The sequence below is a fragment of the Numida meleagris genome, chromosome 16 (assembly GCF_002078875.1).
Source record: "Numida meleagris isolate 19003 breed g44 Domestic line chromosome 16, NumMel1.0, whole genome shotgun sequence".
Taxonomy (NCBI): Eukaryota; Metazoa; Chordata; class Aves; order Galliformes; family Numididae; genus Numida; species Numida meleagris.
In genome coordinates, this window is record NC_034424.1 from 3,854,822 (window position 1) to 3,872,135 (window position 17,314).

Genomic DNA, 17,314 nt, shown 5'->3' on the forward strand with positions numbered 1-17,314 from the left:
AACAACAAGGATGGTGATAATGAATATTCAGACATCCCACAAACCACTCTCAGCATCTGCCACCCTATCTGCATTAGCATCAGAGTGCACAGATAATGATCAAAGCAGCATTTTCCTGCCAGAGGCCCCCCTAAACCAGCCTTATTAGTGTGAATCGATGCTGATTAATGTGCCTCCTTAATGCAATTGTATCTACCCCTACTGTCCATGATTCAATATAAAACACCCTCCTCCTATACTTGCCTTCCTCCTGATAAAGCATGCAAGGTGCAAACCTTGACTGAGGGCATCAGTAAGTGGAGACTGTAACAGGGAGCTGCTTTGGGGCTAGATGGTAGATCTGGATGCAGATCTATGAAGAAAATACACTGCTGTACAGCAATTTTGCTCATGCAGTGTTAGCCTTGCTAACCCAAACGGGCTCTTCCTTGCTGTTGACAGACATGTGGACATCACCTGCGATGGAAGGAGAGGAGTGCTGCAGTTTTTAGTCTGATGTTGCTTTCTTATTTAAAGTCACCTGTAAAAGTTGGAAGGTGCTTCCCACTGCCTTACACTGCTCTGTGACACTGACAGTGGCTTCCTCCCTGTGGGTTTCCAGTGTAAACGACACGGTCCTAATACAGTGTGTCCATGCTCCTACACAGCAAGACACTGGGAAAATCACCATTCAACAAGTGACAGTGTTTCAATTAGAGATGGGTGAGGTCCCCTTGTCTGATTTCACTCCAAACCCTTGGTCATTGCGACTGGTTTGAGATCTGCCACTAGTGACCGTTGGAGAAGAGTGGTGGTCAGGTCAACCCTCATTTAACTACAGTTGGCAGATGGAACTGTTGGATTGAGGGGAAAAACAGCCAAAGAAACAAGCAAAAAGTCTGGGAGAAAAGAAGCTCTGAAAGAGAACACAACGTAGAAAAATTCCCATGCTCCAAATCAGCTGCTATCCTACAGAAAGGAGTGCTATGCTTAATGCAGAATATGTGCCTCCCTTGGGCTAGTCTAGTGCAAAGAGCAATTGAGAGACATCATTTGGGAGGAAAAAGGCCTCTATGTTGGAATTAAACAGTTGACAAAATCCCAACAGCTTCACAGATTCTTGAAGTCAATTTAAGGAGCCTGCAAAATGAGATTTTCCCCCTGTGGGTCTTAGTACGATGACACGTTCTGGAGTGTGTGTGCTCAGAGTCCAGCTGTGAAACACTGGAAGTGGCTCCACTCGTTCACCAGAGCTAGCCTGATGCTGATACTGCTTTAAAAACGCATGAGCCCGCTTGCCAAGTGACCTGTCCTGCAAGCTGGGCCAGATATGAAAAACAAACAACCCTCCAAAACTTTACCTAATGCCTCCATTGCTCTGCTGACTCCTACTCCTGCTGACTGCAGTGGGTCCAAATGCATGCCCAGATTGTGTTACCAAGCACACACCTCCCAGTCATGATATGTGGTCAAGAAATGCATCCCTGGATTTTCTCCCTCTTTTGAAGAGGTAGGACATTGTGTCCTCCCTATGCAATATCCAGCAGAAAGGGAGAAGTGCAGCCCCTATTCCACTTCCCATGTATAAAGTTCACCCTGAACTGAAACAGACCTTCAAACCCTTTGCAGTCTCCTATAAACCAAAGGGGAATTTTCTCCTCACAAGCCAGAAATCACAGGCTTCACATGAAATTTGAGCAACATTTTTGCTCCTTTATGAAGACGGGGACAGGAAAGCAGCGGCACAGGCTGCCTGCTCGGGGTGTGAATTCTCCTTCACGGGAAACCTTTCATGAGAGATTGCCACAAACCTTTGTCAGACGCAACACAGGTATGGCTGAGTCTGCCTTGGGGGAGAGGCATGGATTAAATGACCTCTCAAGGTCCTTCCAGCCCCGTTTCTCCATGATTCTCAGAGACAGGATCCTAGGCTTGATGGATCTCTGCCCTGACCCACACTGACAGTTCCTGGATGCGTCTGAACACATACATTGCAGGCATTTCCCTCCTACTACAGCTCCTGTAGACTGCTGCGGTGGCACTGAGGGCTGAATAGCTCTTTTGCAAAGGGCAGAGCCACTTCCAGAAGCACTGCATGGGGCAGGGATGCGCAGCCTCGAGCAGGGTGCAAGCAGTCAGGCAGGGGAGGAGGGGAGCTGGGGTTATGCACAGCTAGGAAAGCCTTTGTGAAAGAGGCATGTATTCTCTGCTCCTCTGTGCAAGCAAAGCCTGTGAGGTGTCCTTAAAGGAAGCGTGGCAACATAATTTCTACTTTTTGGGGCTGACATCCCCCAGGCTGTTTTGAATGAAGACGACAAGCCACAACAGTATCTTTGACCCATGCTAACCTGCCCTTGCTCTGTGGGCTGCCGCAAAGGGAGGGGATGTTGCACTCGCTGGAGGCCATGGGACAGGCAGAACTCATTTTTCTTCCCCACACATAGATGATGTCTCATATGTTGCTATTACTCTGCAAATGCTCCTGGCTTTCTGCCCATGGGAGAATGCTACCACATGCACTTGGTTTTCTGCTCCTCCTGACCCTGGTAGTCTGTGTGTGCATCTGCGTGCACGCTGCCAGTAGGCTATTCACCAACGCTTTCCCACCTACTAGTTTGCGTTGATATGTTTGCAAGTGTCTTTCTGAAACACAACAGGACTATATAATTATGTAAATGTGCACATGTCTATGAGAGTTTTGCAGTCTCTCTGGGTTTTAGCCCAAATCTCATGATACTTGCTGGCTTATTCCCCTTCCTTCCAAAGTGCCTGCTGCTGTAATAGGAGGCTCACATGAGCACTCCAGCTTTTCATATTCAAATAGCAAAAAGATAAGTATATTTCTAAATATCACAGCTGCCAAGAAGCACTTGAAACAGGCAACAACAAAGGCTTCAAAACCTAGAAGGCGAAGGGAAATCCAAATTCTGCTTATTTGCTGTAGTTTTTTAATTGAATGACTTTCAAACCAAGCTCATGATTCTGGGGACAAGTCCAACCCATGCACAGGGATCATCTGCAAAGGGCTGCAGTAGGCAGCAGACAGCTAAGGCACATGCATCTGTGCATCTTTATGGGTGTTCTCACCCATGTGAAACTTATGCTGTTGGCAGTGCACATGCATGAATTTGGTACTGAAACTTGGTCTGCTACTTGTGGCACTGATTTGAGAAACGTGCTTGTGAGCCTGTGAATGGATCTGTCCCACCAATGAAGTGCACAAGTTGAAGCTCTCAAACTACATGATAGCATTACAGCCAAGTCTCTGAAGCAATCTGCATTGCCAGCAGAGGACTGTGGGGAACCAAAGAAGCACTTTCAGGTGGAATGCACACAGTGACGCATCCCTCCATTGACAACAAGCCTTGATCTCAGGGGAACTGGCTGCGTGCCCACCATCTAACAACTCATCCAAGTTACAGGTGCTGTAGGAAACCGACATACCTGTATATTTTATATCTGGTTGTAAATCCTTGACGATGTCTTTCCACAAAGGATAAGTAGCTCCGCGAGTGGTGGAAAGGCCCCCTGTCTGAAATAAGCCAATCAAACTCCTTGGAGACATGTTGGTTGGTGGCAGCTGGGTCCTGGTGGGAGGGCTGTACTAGTATATGGTCCCATATAAACAGGAGGTAGAGGAACTCAACAAGCCTCCAGTTCATGCTTTTCTGTCTGCCTTTTTCCTCTCATTCTTGCTCCATTCTGTGGAGTCCTGTTGAAAAAGAGAGGGAAGAGGAGGAAGGAAAGAGAGAGAGAAATGGAGGGGAGGGAGAAGGGAGAGAAAGAGAGAGTTTAAAAATGGGAATCGCTTTGATCCTTTGACAATCATCTCTCAGGGTGAAAACAGACATGAAAAATCACATTTTAAAAGCCTTCAGTCTGCCTGTGTGTTACTGCTTGAAGTATTTGGCAGTGTTTTATTCATGTATCTAAGTGGCGCCTTTAACCTCCTGAGCACATACCACCTTTGAAATAACCAGGTCCTGACCTGAGACATCCTCACCCCAGCTTTTCCATCATTCCCCTCGTGAAATTCTCCACAATGCCACAGAGATGAGCGAGGGCTGGGCGCAGAAGGTGGCCGCACCCCGGGCTACAATTACCCGGTTATTGTCCCTTTAATGCTGTGCCAGAGAAACGTGTCTTCTGCTTTCATGTCTCTCTGACGATCTGTAATCCATACTCCGTGCAACCTGAGCAATCTATAAAGACCCAGCTCTTACTTTAAAGTGTTGCCAAAAAAGAAATAAAACAAAATAATTACCCAGATTTCAGCGACGAGCGCATGCAGACGCAGACACAGACAGACAGACACACACACACACACACAGAACTATGGAATCCTGCCAAATTTTGAAAGCTAAAAAATCACCCCAACCTGCTTGGCTGCCTGGGTGCCAGGGAGGTTTGTGTTTGGAGGCGGGGGATAGGGGCTGCTGCTATTTGGATCCCTGTAGGACCTCAAGGCTCTTCTCAAGATCAAGGCTCTGTGGGGCGACATGCTGAACATGCATATTTAACATATTTTACTAGGGAGCTGAAGGGGATGCTCTGTAGCACCTGGTGCGGAGCACGCTATCCCTCCTGTGTGAATCATGGCTGCAGGCAGCCCAGCTCCCCGCCCCGATGTGTTCAGCGTCTGAATAGACAAGACATACGATGAGTGGGAAGGGAAACAGAGGGGTGAAACACCTTGCCAAAGGTTACGCAGCAAGCTATGGATACAGCTGGAAGAGAGCCCTCGACTCCTCAATCCCATTTCCAGCATTTTAGCTGTTAGCTCATCCACCTCCGCAGTAATGCTGCTGGCACCATGCCCCTCTCCAAATGGAGCCATGTGCTCCATCAGTGCAAAGGGAGCAGCTTGGTTTGTCAGCACCCATGCCTGGCAGCAGCCCCTCCCCTGCGGCTTGCTGCATGCAAGGGAATGCAGTACAGCAGCAGCCCCATGTGCAGGGTTGTGCTCCCCAGCTCATTGGAGCAGAACATCCACATTGCAGGGTGCTGGTGAGGCTGCTCTGCTCCTCTCCATGCACAGGGCATGTTCCTCCTGCTGCCCAGCCCCTGTCCATCTGCCCAACCTGCTGAGCTCCATCCTTGCAGGGATGTGGCAGCATGGTGGGGATGCCCAGGCAGGCAGAGTGGTCTTGAAGCTGTGTGCCCCTCACTGGGCGTGCCAACCTAGCCAAACAATGTCCTCAGAACAGCCAGTAGCCATGCACTTCTGCAGAATATAGCACAGAGAGCCTGGACAAATACAAATTTGCAGTTTTGCATGTGGACACAAGAACTCTACTGCTGCAAGCATCGTTATATAGACCAGAGGGCACCATCTCTGCAGTTGATGTGGTCATCTCCTCTGCTCCAGGAGCTTTCACTGGGACCAAAGCAATGCTGCAGCCCATGGCAGTGAGCACATGTCTCTGCACAGGCGTATCGAACCTACGAGTGTGATGGGGAGCATGAGAGACTAGAGTATGTGTGCACCAAGCGCGTGGGAGTCTGCACGTGTGCACAGCATGTGCTCGCCGAGCTGCAGTGAGCTCAACAGCACTTGACAAAACGGAGTTGTGTAAGTCTGGTTAAAAACGACAATCAGCTGTTGCACTGCATGAAGAAGTGAAAAAAATTAACTATGGGAAAGACAACGAATGCTCGCTTTTTTTCTGTTGGGCACGCATAAACTTCTTTCCAATTGCAGATAGAATATTACTGTTATTAAACGTAACGGTACCTGTAGCTCATGACTGAAGAGGCTGTTCCCCTTCTGGAGACATTTTTAATATTAGCCCTCACCGCTGCCTCCCATTTCTGCCATAAACAGGACACATCTCAGTGCTTTAGCCCATCACCTCTCAGAAAGGAGTGGTTCTACTTTACCTTACAAAACCGGGCTTTCTAGCCCCACGCTGAGGAGAACATAGCGTTCTTCCAGTGGGACATGGTACATATCTGCTTCCACTCACACCGGGCATGAACACAAAGTGGTTACTTGGAAATGATCCCACCTCCATCCCATGCTGGGCACTTCCAAATTCCATTTCAGGGGTTTGTTTCTCTAGTCTGTCTGCCCCACTACTCTTTGCTCACCCACAGCACTCTGCCATCGCAGTAAGCAGCTGCAAGCTCAGCGTATTTGCCATTAGAGGTGTATGTAGATTTGCTGCTGATAACAATCTGTACACATCGTCCAAACTCACTTGCTTGTCTGTTCATTAAACTCTTCTGTAACTACTTCCTCCATCAGCCAGCATGGATCAGTTTTCCTTTAAACATTTTACTTCCTATTGAATTTCTATTGCAGAGAGGAAGGGAGCTCTTACATACCAAAGTGGAGTGACAGCCTACCTCCAGTTCCCAGCACAGTACACGCACAAACTGAAACAGGAGAAGAATCAAATGTAGTGGGTTTCAGAGAAATCCCACTGTGTCCTCCCATCCACAAGCAGCATACACTGGGGAAATTTCAGCTTACGAGAGGCAGGCAATATTCATTAATTTCCCCCACACACCTCTTCGTCATCCTTTCTTCTTTTCCTTTTAGGTTAAAGTTAAGAGTCAGGATGAGTGGCATTGCGATGGCTTAACCGAGGCTTCAAACGTGATGAGCACTTGCCTTGAGATCCCAAGAAGTGGCCTCCTCACCGTCTGGAAGCTGGCTGGAGGTATCAGTGCTGAGAGCAGGCAATGGTGCCCGAGGCAGTGAGGATGGTAGAGCACAACTGGGTCTAGATGACTACCACAAAACCAACTTTAATTTTTTAGTAGTATCTTTTTCCCCCCTGTAGCTGCTGTAGAGATGTTGTTTCACGTTAAATATTAATACACACCATGGGGCTGGTCCCTGTGGAAGCTCTAACGCTTACTGAAGAGGGATTATTCTGAGTCTAAGGCAATAATGTGAGGTCTATTCAGTCTAACTCCTAACAAGTTTGAATCAGAAATTAATTTGTTATGTGGTGCTATGAGGCTCCGCAGATACAAGATAAGTTCTGAGGATTGTGCAAGGCACATGGGCACATGGGGAAGAAAAGGAAGGAGAGATGTCTCCAAGTATGTAGCCTTTGGGTAGGAGGCCCAAGACTAACTGAAAGCTAAATCTGGCACAGAAGCAATCTCTGTATTAAAGGACAGTCTTGGTGGAGGTGGATTTTGATCCACGAATCCAGCATTCTTTTCAAATCTGCCCAAGACATCCTCAGTGATTTTGGGCAATGCCCTTAAATGCTATTTTTGTTGTTGTTTTTTTGCCTCTCTTTCCAATTATCAGTTCAGACATACAGTATTATTTGTTTGACAGATTTGCAAGCTAGTTGGAGAGGCCATCATCTGAGTGTAGCGCTTAGGAAAACGCAGTCCTGCTGCACACATGGTGCATTAGGTGTTCATCTCCTAAAAGCAACAAGAAGCAACCACCCCAAGGCATCAGCAAGTTTTGCAGTGCAGCAGTTAGAAAAATCCAAGCTACAGAGCTCATTCCCACACTGGAGCATTACACAGTACCGCAGTGATCTGGGTTCTTCTGGTTCATCTCAGTGAACTAAACGATGTGATTATCACATCTGTTAATAAACATGATCAGTCAGTGAGCCAGGACATAGACTAAAGTTCACAGTAAATAAGTGCTGGATAGGAGATGTGAGAAGTACTGATTCCAAGTCATTTTATGGTCATTTTCCAGCACTGTCCATCATGAAGGCGTATCTGTCAGTGCCAATGTTGCAAACCCTCTTAATTAGGCAGATAAAGATAGCCTTATAATCCGAATTCAGCCTGGAACATTAAATGTTCCTTGTCTTATGAGTCTTCAGGATTCTTGGAGGAAAAATAGGCAGGTGCTTTCTGTAAAGTGCAAGTTGTATTTGAATGTACACTTAATTTCATTGTGATTGATATCTATGTGTTAATTATATTCTATTTTGGGCGATACCTTTGCTGTCACAAGGCAGTGCCTTTTATCCAAGGAGTTCAAATTGAATTAGAGACATTAATTAAAGCTCTCAGCACTCTAGTAAGGCAGGCAAGTGCTGTTACTCCCATTGTTTCTTGAAATAAGAAGAAAGGAATAAAGCTGAGTGTCTACTTAGCCACTTAAAAGGTAATTTTTCTACAGTGAGATAGCTCAGAATGATAGATTTTGCACAAAATGATTCTGCAAGATCTTTTTCTTATCGGGAAGTATAGTGCAGGAACTGACTGTTCATTGCCTGTTCTGAACACTCCTCTTTTCCTCTGCCTCCTGGGATTCTCCACCTTTCTTCTAACCTCTGTACCTTTCACTTATCCCTTCTATTAGAGTCAAACTGATCTTGCACACACCCCTTCTGTTTTCTCATGCCCATCGCTGTAAACTATTTCCATCAGAAATGCAGACTCAGGAAATTACTGAGCACATTATTTGTAGCGAAGAAATAAGTTCCCTATCTCTTTAAGCTTCATGCACCAATAATTCATTCCCGTGTCCCACATTTCGTTCCTGGCAGGTTGAGAGAGGTTTCTGCCTGCTGCCATTTACCAGAGGGAAGAGGCTAACAATTGCTATTTGTATCTGAAACACTTCTGTTCTGCAGCAACTTCACACACTGCTTTAGGATGCTGATAAATTAGTAAAAGGCTGAAGCGTCAAGGGAGAGATGAAACAGCTTATGTTAGTTTAGAGCTCGACCCTGCAAAGTGAGGAACATCTGACCTCATTTCAGCAAACAGCTTAAGTGTACACTTAATTTTAAGTATGGAGATCTTCTAGGTTTTATTCAGCAATTCCTGCTTTAAGGTAACTTGCACACTCTCTTGCTAGACAGATACCTACTGCTCGTCATCTTTAGGGTTTAGCTCCTGGTAGATCACTGGTTGCAAATGGAGCAACAAGATACGTATCCTGTATGTAACTCAGAGATGAAATTGCTGGAAGGTAGTTACTACCCACGAGGCAGCATTAACTCTCCTCTGGAAACACTGGCCAGCAATCCAACCAAGCTGAGGACATTTCTTGTGTGTCAGGACCAGGGGAAAACAGGGAACATGGACAGAAAGGGATGGGAACGCCAATCTGTCAGGGTTTGTTAAGTCATACAAAGTTCTGAGGATAAGTCTGAGCCCTGGGAACACAGAATTTGGCCATTTATCCCTCGAGATATTGTAGCTCAAACTGCAATGGCTGATATCCAACTGGAGTCAGCGGTGGAGCTGCAAGCCAGTGGCTGCTCTGACTTTCTGATCAGTGCCTAAATTTTCACTTATTCTTTACCCGTTTTAGTTTGAAGTATGTTTGAGCAGTTAGACCTGGGGGACATTCATCAGCTGGGAAATTTAGGGGTGAGGGATGACAAGAGGGGTGATGAGAAATTCTTCTCAAACAATAACTGCACAGTTGAAAAATGCACTTCTGTTTTGGCAAATTGTTCGTGCTGAAAAAAAATAATGATTGGGCAAAGTCAGTTTTGGTTTTGAGAGCACCAAGGGGACACATTTCCAAATTTCCGTTTGAAACTACCAGGGATAGTTTTTCCCCTTTTGATTTGTCCTTCCAGACTCTTAAGAGAGAACAGTTAGAAAAATATTTCTTTTGACCCCAAATGACTTAGAGGAAGAAAGGTCTTTTGCTTTTCAGTTTGTCAACACTTGGCTTACAACTTGTCAGAATACTCAGTGAACCAAGATCACCCTATGTATCCTTCTTTATTAATGCAGTTCAACCAGCAGTCTAAAGGAAGCAGCTTTTGTGCAAAGCCACTAATTGCTCCCTGCTTAGAACAAGCTGAGAATCACACTGGTAACAACTAGGTACCTTATTTCAGTTCATTTGTCCCTGTACTCCAGCTAATTATAAACTACTAATGTTATTATGTTGAGGTTCAGGGGCAACTTAAAACCAGAGTGCCGTGGGTGCAACCTCCCCGAAGTCACAACATCAGGTGGTGCTGGATACTATCTTCTGCATGCACACACTGAGATGGAAGGAAGAATCCCATTCTGAAGACAGTCCTGCTGAATCTGGAACTGGAACAATATCATGATAGGTGCTGTGCAACCAGGAAGGCGGTCCATGCCCCAAAAAGCTTACAATCTAATTAGAAGACCAAGGACACCAGATGGCCAGGGACAGATGGGGAAACGCAAGGGAACAGTGAGATAATACCGCTCAGCGTGCTGCGGAGCAGTGGTGTCAGCACACCAGCAGCCCTACTGTTGGCAAGATTTTGATAGCTATTGTCATAAATGAGAGTTATAAATAGGGAGGCTGGATAATGAGCTAGCTTTGTAGATGTTTGTGAGGAACTCCTCTCATTTGTGAAGTGGCAGAGATAGAATGAATATAGATGATAATAATAATGATAGATCGCACTTTTCTGAGCTGCTTATTAGGAAAAAAATATGGTGGGTGGTGAGCAGTGATTTCTATTAAACACTGCCCCGAACTTGAAATTATTTCTACTATTATTAAATTATTGTCCAAGCTAGTCCACTTCCCCATAATTTCATTCTAAGTTACACAAAAATGCAGCTCTGCTTTCTGTCTTCCTCAGTATTTATATACCTTATATCAAAGTCCAGCAATCTCATAAGTGTTAATAGGTTTCTATCCTTGCAGTAGCTTGAGGAGATTGGGAAATGCTGTTTTTCCCATTCTGCAGAATGGGAATTGAGACACGGGGTAGATTAATGGCTTGCCCCAGATCATTTCATAAGTGCTCCAGGAACTCAACCCAAATCTTTTAAGTCTCAGCTCGACACTACGTCTCCTTGCAGTATCCTTCCTACGCACCTTCATGCTACTGTTCCAGAATTAGCTAAGACTTTCCACAGAGCTGCTCAGAATTTTTTTGGATTGCTCATTTTTATGTCAGAAAAATGCCAATTCATCAGAGGCAAAACACTTTGTAGAAATTTGTTGATTTAAGGGGAAAAAAAAAGCATTTTGATAAAGTCAGCTTTTCTTTGGAACAGAATGTGTTGAGTTTTCTATTTGGAAAGGATTGGTTCAAGATTGTGTTTTGTTTTTCATTACATGTTGAATAATATATATCAAAAAATCAAAATGAAGTGTTTTCTTAAACAGTATGCTGTGACTGAACAAAAATAAATTTTGTAATTTATGCACAAAGGAAACGTCCAAATTCAAGTACTACTTCTGTTGCATTTTGGAATAAAAATTTGTAGAAACACCTGAAAACACTACATAATAAACTAAACAGAATTTTTACTGTTCCCTATCATTAAAGCTGAGAATTCCAAGAGGTCCAGAAATTCGGATTCTTTCCTTCATGCCTACTACATTCTGCGTGCTAGCCTTTCATTTCTAATATATTCATTGCAACAATTTGGACCTGTAAGCAGAGAGCCTGAAGGAAAAAAATCAATGCCAAAACTGCCCCGAAGAGTGAAAAATAAAATGTTCAATCCAAAAGGCCAGCTGTTATCCCACACCTGACATTCTTTGCAATATTTCTGTTGTTCTGAAGTTCATTCCTGGTCAGGCACCATGCCACCACAGCCACATAGAGCGAACCCTTGGAATTGCAAGCAAACAGTGCCTATTTTGGTATGCTAGGAAGCTGGGGTTACCTAATGATCCTTGCAACTTTTATATCTTCTTGTTTTTTGGCTGGTGGAACACGAGCCATGGCTTCTCCTGGTACAGCTCCTGCTGCTGGGATAACCACAGCCCTGCCTGCCAGGATGAAAAGCCCCATTTAGCTCAGTGCTTCCTATGGGCACCAGGTTCTGCCACCGCTCCTAGTGGATGATGCCAAGGGAACCAGGGGCAGCTGAAAATGGGAGGATAAAGGGACCCCAAGCTGTTGGCTGCAAATTCTGGCCAGAGGCAGATCTACCTCTGTTATCACACTGAGTGAATGAAGAATTTGGTGTGGCCATAAATTCTCCATGAATTTAACCACATCAGTTCTGCAGCCAACAATGGATACCCTTGTGCAGGAATCTTGCCAGGCTGAGACCTCACAGGGCTGGCATAGCATGGGCATTTGAGGGGGAACAGCTGTATCTGGAACCAGGGTTAAGATAAATGGCTGCTGAAGTGAGCTTGAAACCCCAGAAGTTTCACGATGGATACTATCCAGTGAGAGGTGTGCCACACGATTCACTCACCAACATAAGGGTTTAGGAAGGATCCTTTAGTCCATAGGACACTGCTCTGGGGGTGGTTTGGCTTCAAGTTCAGCTTCTTCTTTTGCCCTGCCTCCCCATATAGGGGAAGTTAAAAGCACATTCATACACAGGAGTTTAAATTCAGACTGTAAATGTGAGCTAAAATATGCAGTAGCCCCAAATAACTCTATTTTTAGCAGCTTCTGAAATAGAAGCCAGAATCCTTCGAATGCAGGTCTCTCGCAGCAGGCATGCATCTATGCAGTACTCGGCAGTTGAAGGTTCTACTGGAAGGTCTATTGAAATCAATGAGCCTTAGGTTGAATCTCATTGCAAAAAGATAATCAAATATCATATTAACTCTTAATTTGGAACAGCATATTAAATTAGAAGCACAAATTAACCTGAAACTGCTTTTATATAATGAGAAGATTTAAAAACTGTGCGTCATGAGGGTGGGAGAATTCCTAGCCAATGCTCTTTTTACCAGTTCTGAATCCCAGAGCCAATCTACCTCCAGTGCTGCATTTCAACCTACTCCGTAAGTCCCCATTCTGGGAATTCCACTGAGAAGGAAGGATGAATAGTAAATAAAGACATCTCATACTTCCTAGTATTAATCTACGAAGCACAGAAGGATTGTTAGTATGTAGACCCTAATCAATACCAAGAACTGAAACATCCCAGAGGATATTGAGAATCTGCACTGGCATCTGACCATCAAAAATAATAGCCTCTTCCATCTGTGCATCAATCCTGTTATACAGCTTCCCTAAAAACTGAAGAACCTCAGTCATCACTAGGATTAGATTCCAAAACCACTCAGGTCTGAGTATCTCAAACATTAAAGCAGTTTGGTACCCAAGTGTAAGGCCACCTCTATCTGAGAGTTATTTATTTCGTTCTCTGAGACTGTTCTGCTCTGTGCTAAATCTATCTTGTGACCACCTGGAGCGTTTGAGAGTCTTGGCTGTGATGCTTGTCTGTTTAGATAGACTGCAAGTAGAGCTGGTCAAAAAATTTTGACAGAACAGTTTTTCGCAGGAAAATGTAGTTCTCTTGAAATCGAAACATTACATGGGAACACGTCAATTTTGACAAACTTTTTTATGTTTAAAGTGTCAAAACAAATCATTTTGATTTTCTCTCTTCATTTCTGTTGTACTGAAATGTTTCGTTTTGAGGAGACAAACACATTATTTTTATGTTGTTTCAATTAATTTGCTTTGACATTTTTACTTATTCTGTACGGTGTTGATATATGTTTAATATGTTTAAAATATATTATGTAGTGCATGAAGTATTTGATGGTGTTTTAGTTATAATATTTATTAACACTACGCCATGCCAAATATTTCCTGTAGCATTTTAATGCTGCAGAAACAGAAGATATTGATGGTCTCAAATTATTATTATTACTTTTTTGCCCGAAGAGATTTGTGTTCATAAGAATAAAGTTCTGATTCAAAATGGAGTTTTAATAAATAAATAAATAAATAAATAAGTAAATCCACAAAAGCAACATAAACACAAATAGCAGAAATCAGAAGGTACGAATTTTCTGAGGAAATAGCGTGTCCATTTTCCGAGCAGCTCTGTCAGTTCAGTGACTGCATAGCACAGCTCAGGCCTCCTCTGCACATAGGAAAATCAACTTTCTCTGCTTGTTTAATAAACAAATAAAGAAATAGATAAATAAGGAAAATGCAGATTTTCCCAGGGTGGAATCTGTGTGTAATGTCTTCACGAACATCAGGGACTTGAAAATCTTAATACCACTGACCTCCTGGGGCCTTTGGATTCTAAACCACTTACGGACTTTTAAAAGATATATTCTACCTCCTCCTTGGATGTCCACCTGTTAGTGTTTTTGTTTTTTTTTTTTTCTCTCTTTTAGAGACCATTTTTGCTCCTCCATGCGTAGCGGAGGGGAATTGCTCCCCATGCATTTGCGCCATCAAGCCAGTGCAGGAGGCAGCAGAAGCGGGTTGAAAAAAAGGGCAAAAGAGAAGCGAGAATGGCCACACAGAGCAGAGTCTGCAGTGAAGCAGCTCTATTGATTCTTCATTTCACGGACGAAAATGTCCCCGATGGCCCCTACGCATTTGCTGTGGTTCGATCGGAGATGGAGGGCAGCGGGGCTCGTTGCTCCGTACTAGGCCCTGTGCTAGGCCGCACCGCCAGCTGCTGCTTGCAGGCTGAGAGGCGAGAGGCAGAAGAATGAGCATCCCCTGTCTTTGGAGGCTTATTTAATGTAGCAGGGGCTTTTCTGCCTGCTTTCCTTCTTCAAGGGATGTGTCCCTACAGCCAGGCACCACAATTGAAATGCTGAATCCCCCCATGCAGCTGCTCAGAGTGCACCTTTGCATGCAGATTCGCCTGGTTGTCTACAGTTGCTCCAGCTGGTCTGTCACTACAGATTACAGCTTTTTTACTAATAGCAAGGCACTGCCCTAGTCTGAGACTTCCATTAAGGGCTGATGTTCCCACCTCCCCGCCCCACAGATGGCTCCCTCCCAGCCGACACTTCTGTATGCCTGGCCTCATTGCTGCGGTGTGGGAGAAGCTAAGTGCCTCAATTTATTTCCATGTTAGACAACAGTGGAACAAGTTGGAGGCAGAAAAAGATGATAGAAGATGAAGAAATTTTAAAGTTGGGACTTAGTAACTTGAAGGGTGATCTTATCCCTTGTCACCTGCACATCCATAATATTGCAACCCCATCCCTTTGACAGCAACAGTACCACCGAGCACTGAATTATCCCCTGGAAGAGTCCTTGAGCAAAATGCTTCGTGATGCCAAGCTGCACTGTAGAGTCTCTTTGGAGAGGAAGAATGCTCCTGCAGGGAGAGATTGCCCATCCAAGCCAGGTACTGGAAATCATTAGCCCTTCATTGCCAGAGGATTTGAAGGCTGCTGACAGATCGAAAAGAATTGGCATGGACACTTGACCTTTCTCCATTGCCAGCAGGAAATCATTGACCAGGAAGAATAGCACATGCTCTTCTCGTCTCTGCAAGGGGAGGGAAGAAGGTCTGAAGACTACAGAGCTATTTGTAAAACAAACGCTACAGCTTCAACACAACCTGTGCAGTTGGCCAGTGCTGCACTTATGGGCATAATGGAGGGGTGACTTTCAGTTTGGCATGTGTCAGATGTCATCACAGCTCCTCCTGTTCCAAAGGGGACTTTTAGAATGAGGGTCTACCCAGAAGATTCCTTGTGGATGCCGATAGATTCACATCTTTGCAGGCTGGGAACAGGACAGGACATGTTGAAGTGCAGCTTATTATTCATTAGTACAGTGTCCTGCCAAAGAAAGAGCCAGGTCCCCTGCACCAGCATGCACGCAGCCGAATTCCCTACTCTGCATCCTCCTCAAGTGACTGCCTGACAGCGATCTGAAGCAGGCATCACATTTGTTTCTCTAACAGCCTGACTCCCAGGAAGACACTGTGCAATCAGCTAGCCAAAACCAAATCTGAAAAACACCTCCATCACTGGTCATGACTAATTAATTCTGCTTCGACATTCCCCAGGGCACCTACCAGCTAGTAAAAGCTGCTGGAGAAAGAGACACTGCTGTGGAAAAGGAATAAATAGATTTTCTTCAACTGCAGCCATAGAATTAGATAATAAATAACTAGATAGATAAATAATTTTCTATGAGTGGCAAATCAAATGCAGAACAAGAATAAGAATGGCTAGCTGGCTTATCCCGTGAGATCGAAGGTGTTTGGAAGGAGTTTCCAAAGAAGGATATTTAAAGTCTACTGTGCTCGTGAAGGCATAAGCCTGAAGTCATCTATCATGTCTAATGTGACTGTTTACAAAGACAGCCAACTATTCTTGGACATTTTATTCTTGATATAATATTCTTGGCTCAAAGTAGCTCAAGGAAGCGTCTTCCTAATTTACATCTCAGTTTTCTCCCTTCCCCTGCCTGGATTGCAGGCTTTGTTCCCAGAGTATCAGTACAGTCCCCCCCCACCAGCTGCCATGTGCTTGGTCTCTATTCTCCAGAGAGCTGTAGGTACCAGCCCAGATATGGATTCTTCAGTCTTTTCTCCTGTCTGGCCCTTAAATGCTTCTCCTCCCTAAATCCATGTGCTCTGTTCACATCAGTCCATTAACCACACAACAGAGACTCCAGAGACAAAAATGTTATTCTGCACAACTTGAGGACATTGGCAGGAGTTCCAGCAGCATCCCGGATTCAGGTACTGACCCCATACTGTGCATTGTACCAAGCAGATGGCAGTCTAATCCCTGCCAGCACGCAATGCCCAGTGCGCAGAGAGCACCCGTAACCCCTGTCTGATCAAATATGCATACTCACATCTGATTTTACTTGAGCACTAGAAGTCCCTGTGCACTAACTCATCCAGGCAAATCAAATGCAAGACATCCAGACTTCAGTTCCTGCTACAGCAAAGAGTAAGAAACTGTTCATTCCTCTTTGCCCACATATCTCTGCTCTGTAAGTCTTCGCTCTACCTTTGGCCCTTGAGGATACAGGTCCCAGCTTTCAGACAGGTTTATGCTTTCCTCCTTAGACATTCAGTTTGGATCCTGTGCTCCTCCTGCAACCAAGGCTTCCACTCCCTGCCCACCTTCCTACACACCTTCAGCTGAAATCTGTTCACATCTGTCCCTTCCCTCCTTCTTTGCTTCTCTTCTCCTTCACCCATCCTGCTCCTTGTTCAGCCCTTGCAGCAGGCCCAGACAGGACGCGTTATTAACACTTGCCACTTCATTAGTCATCTTCTGCAGGAGGAACAGAGGAGGAGAAAAGAGGAAAGTGCAAAAAGGGAGAGGAAGGAAAGTCGGATTAGAGAAAGAATGACAAAGAATTGAAGGTGTGAATGAGAAAGCGCTGCAGAAGAAGAAGTATGAGAAAAACCTAATGGGTGAGAAAGGGATTTATAATTAATCTGCAGTCGTGTGAGAGAGCAGGGGAATGGAAGTCAAGACCATATACTTCTCCAAAGGCTTCCACTACTGATGTACTCTATGACTCCAGACTAATCTTTTTATTTTCTCTTTTATCTCCCACTGCTCTGTACCCTTTGAGCATAAGTTATTTGAGGTATGAATTGTTTTTAACTGTGTGTAGCACAAAGGAAACTGCAATCATAAGCACTGAAGATGTGAGACATTATTTTTAACACACGCTAAAATCAGACACAAAAAAGTGCTTAGGGATCGACTGACAATGCTTATTAA

The 17,314-nt window shown here is 44.6% G+C and overlaps 1 protein-coding gene across 1 annotated transcript in view; it reads right to left on the reverse strand.

Annotated features, from left to right (window-relative positions):
- The window catches only part of BRINP1 (BMP/retinoic acid inducible neural specific 1), an 87,592-nt gene that overhangs the window by 49,490 nt on the left and 20,788 nt on the right, over positions 1–17,314 (reverse strand). Inside the window, exon 2 of the mRNA XM_021414066.1 lies at positions 3,424–3,691. Coding sequence (XP_021269741.1) covers positions 3,424–3,641 — 218 coding nt within the window. The 5' untranslated portion in view covers positions 3,642–3,691. The remainder of the gene's footprint in view (positions 1–3,423; positions 3,692–17,314) is intronic.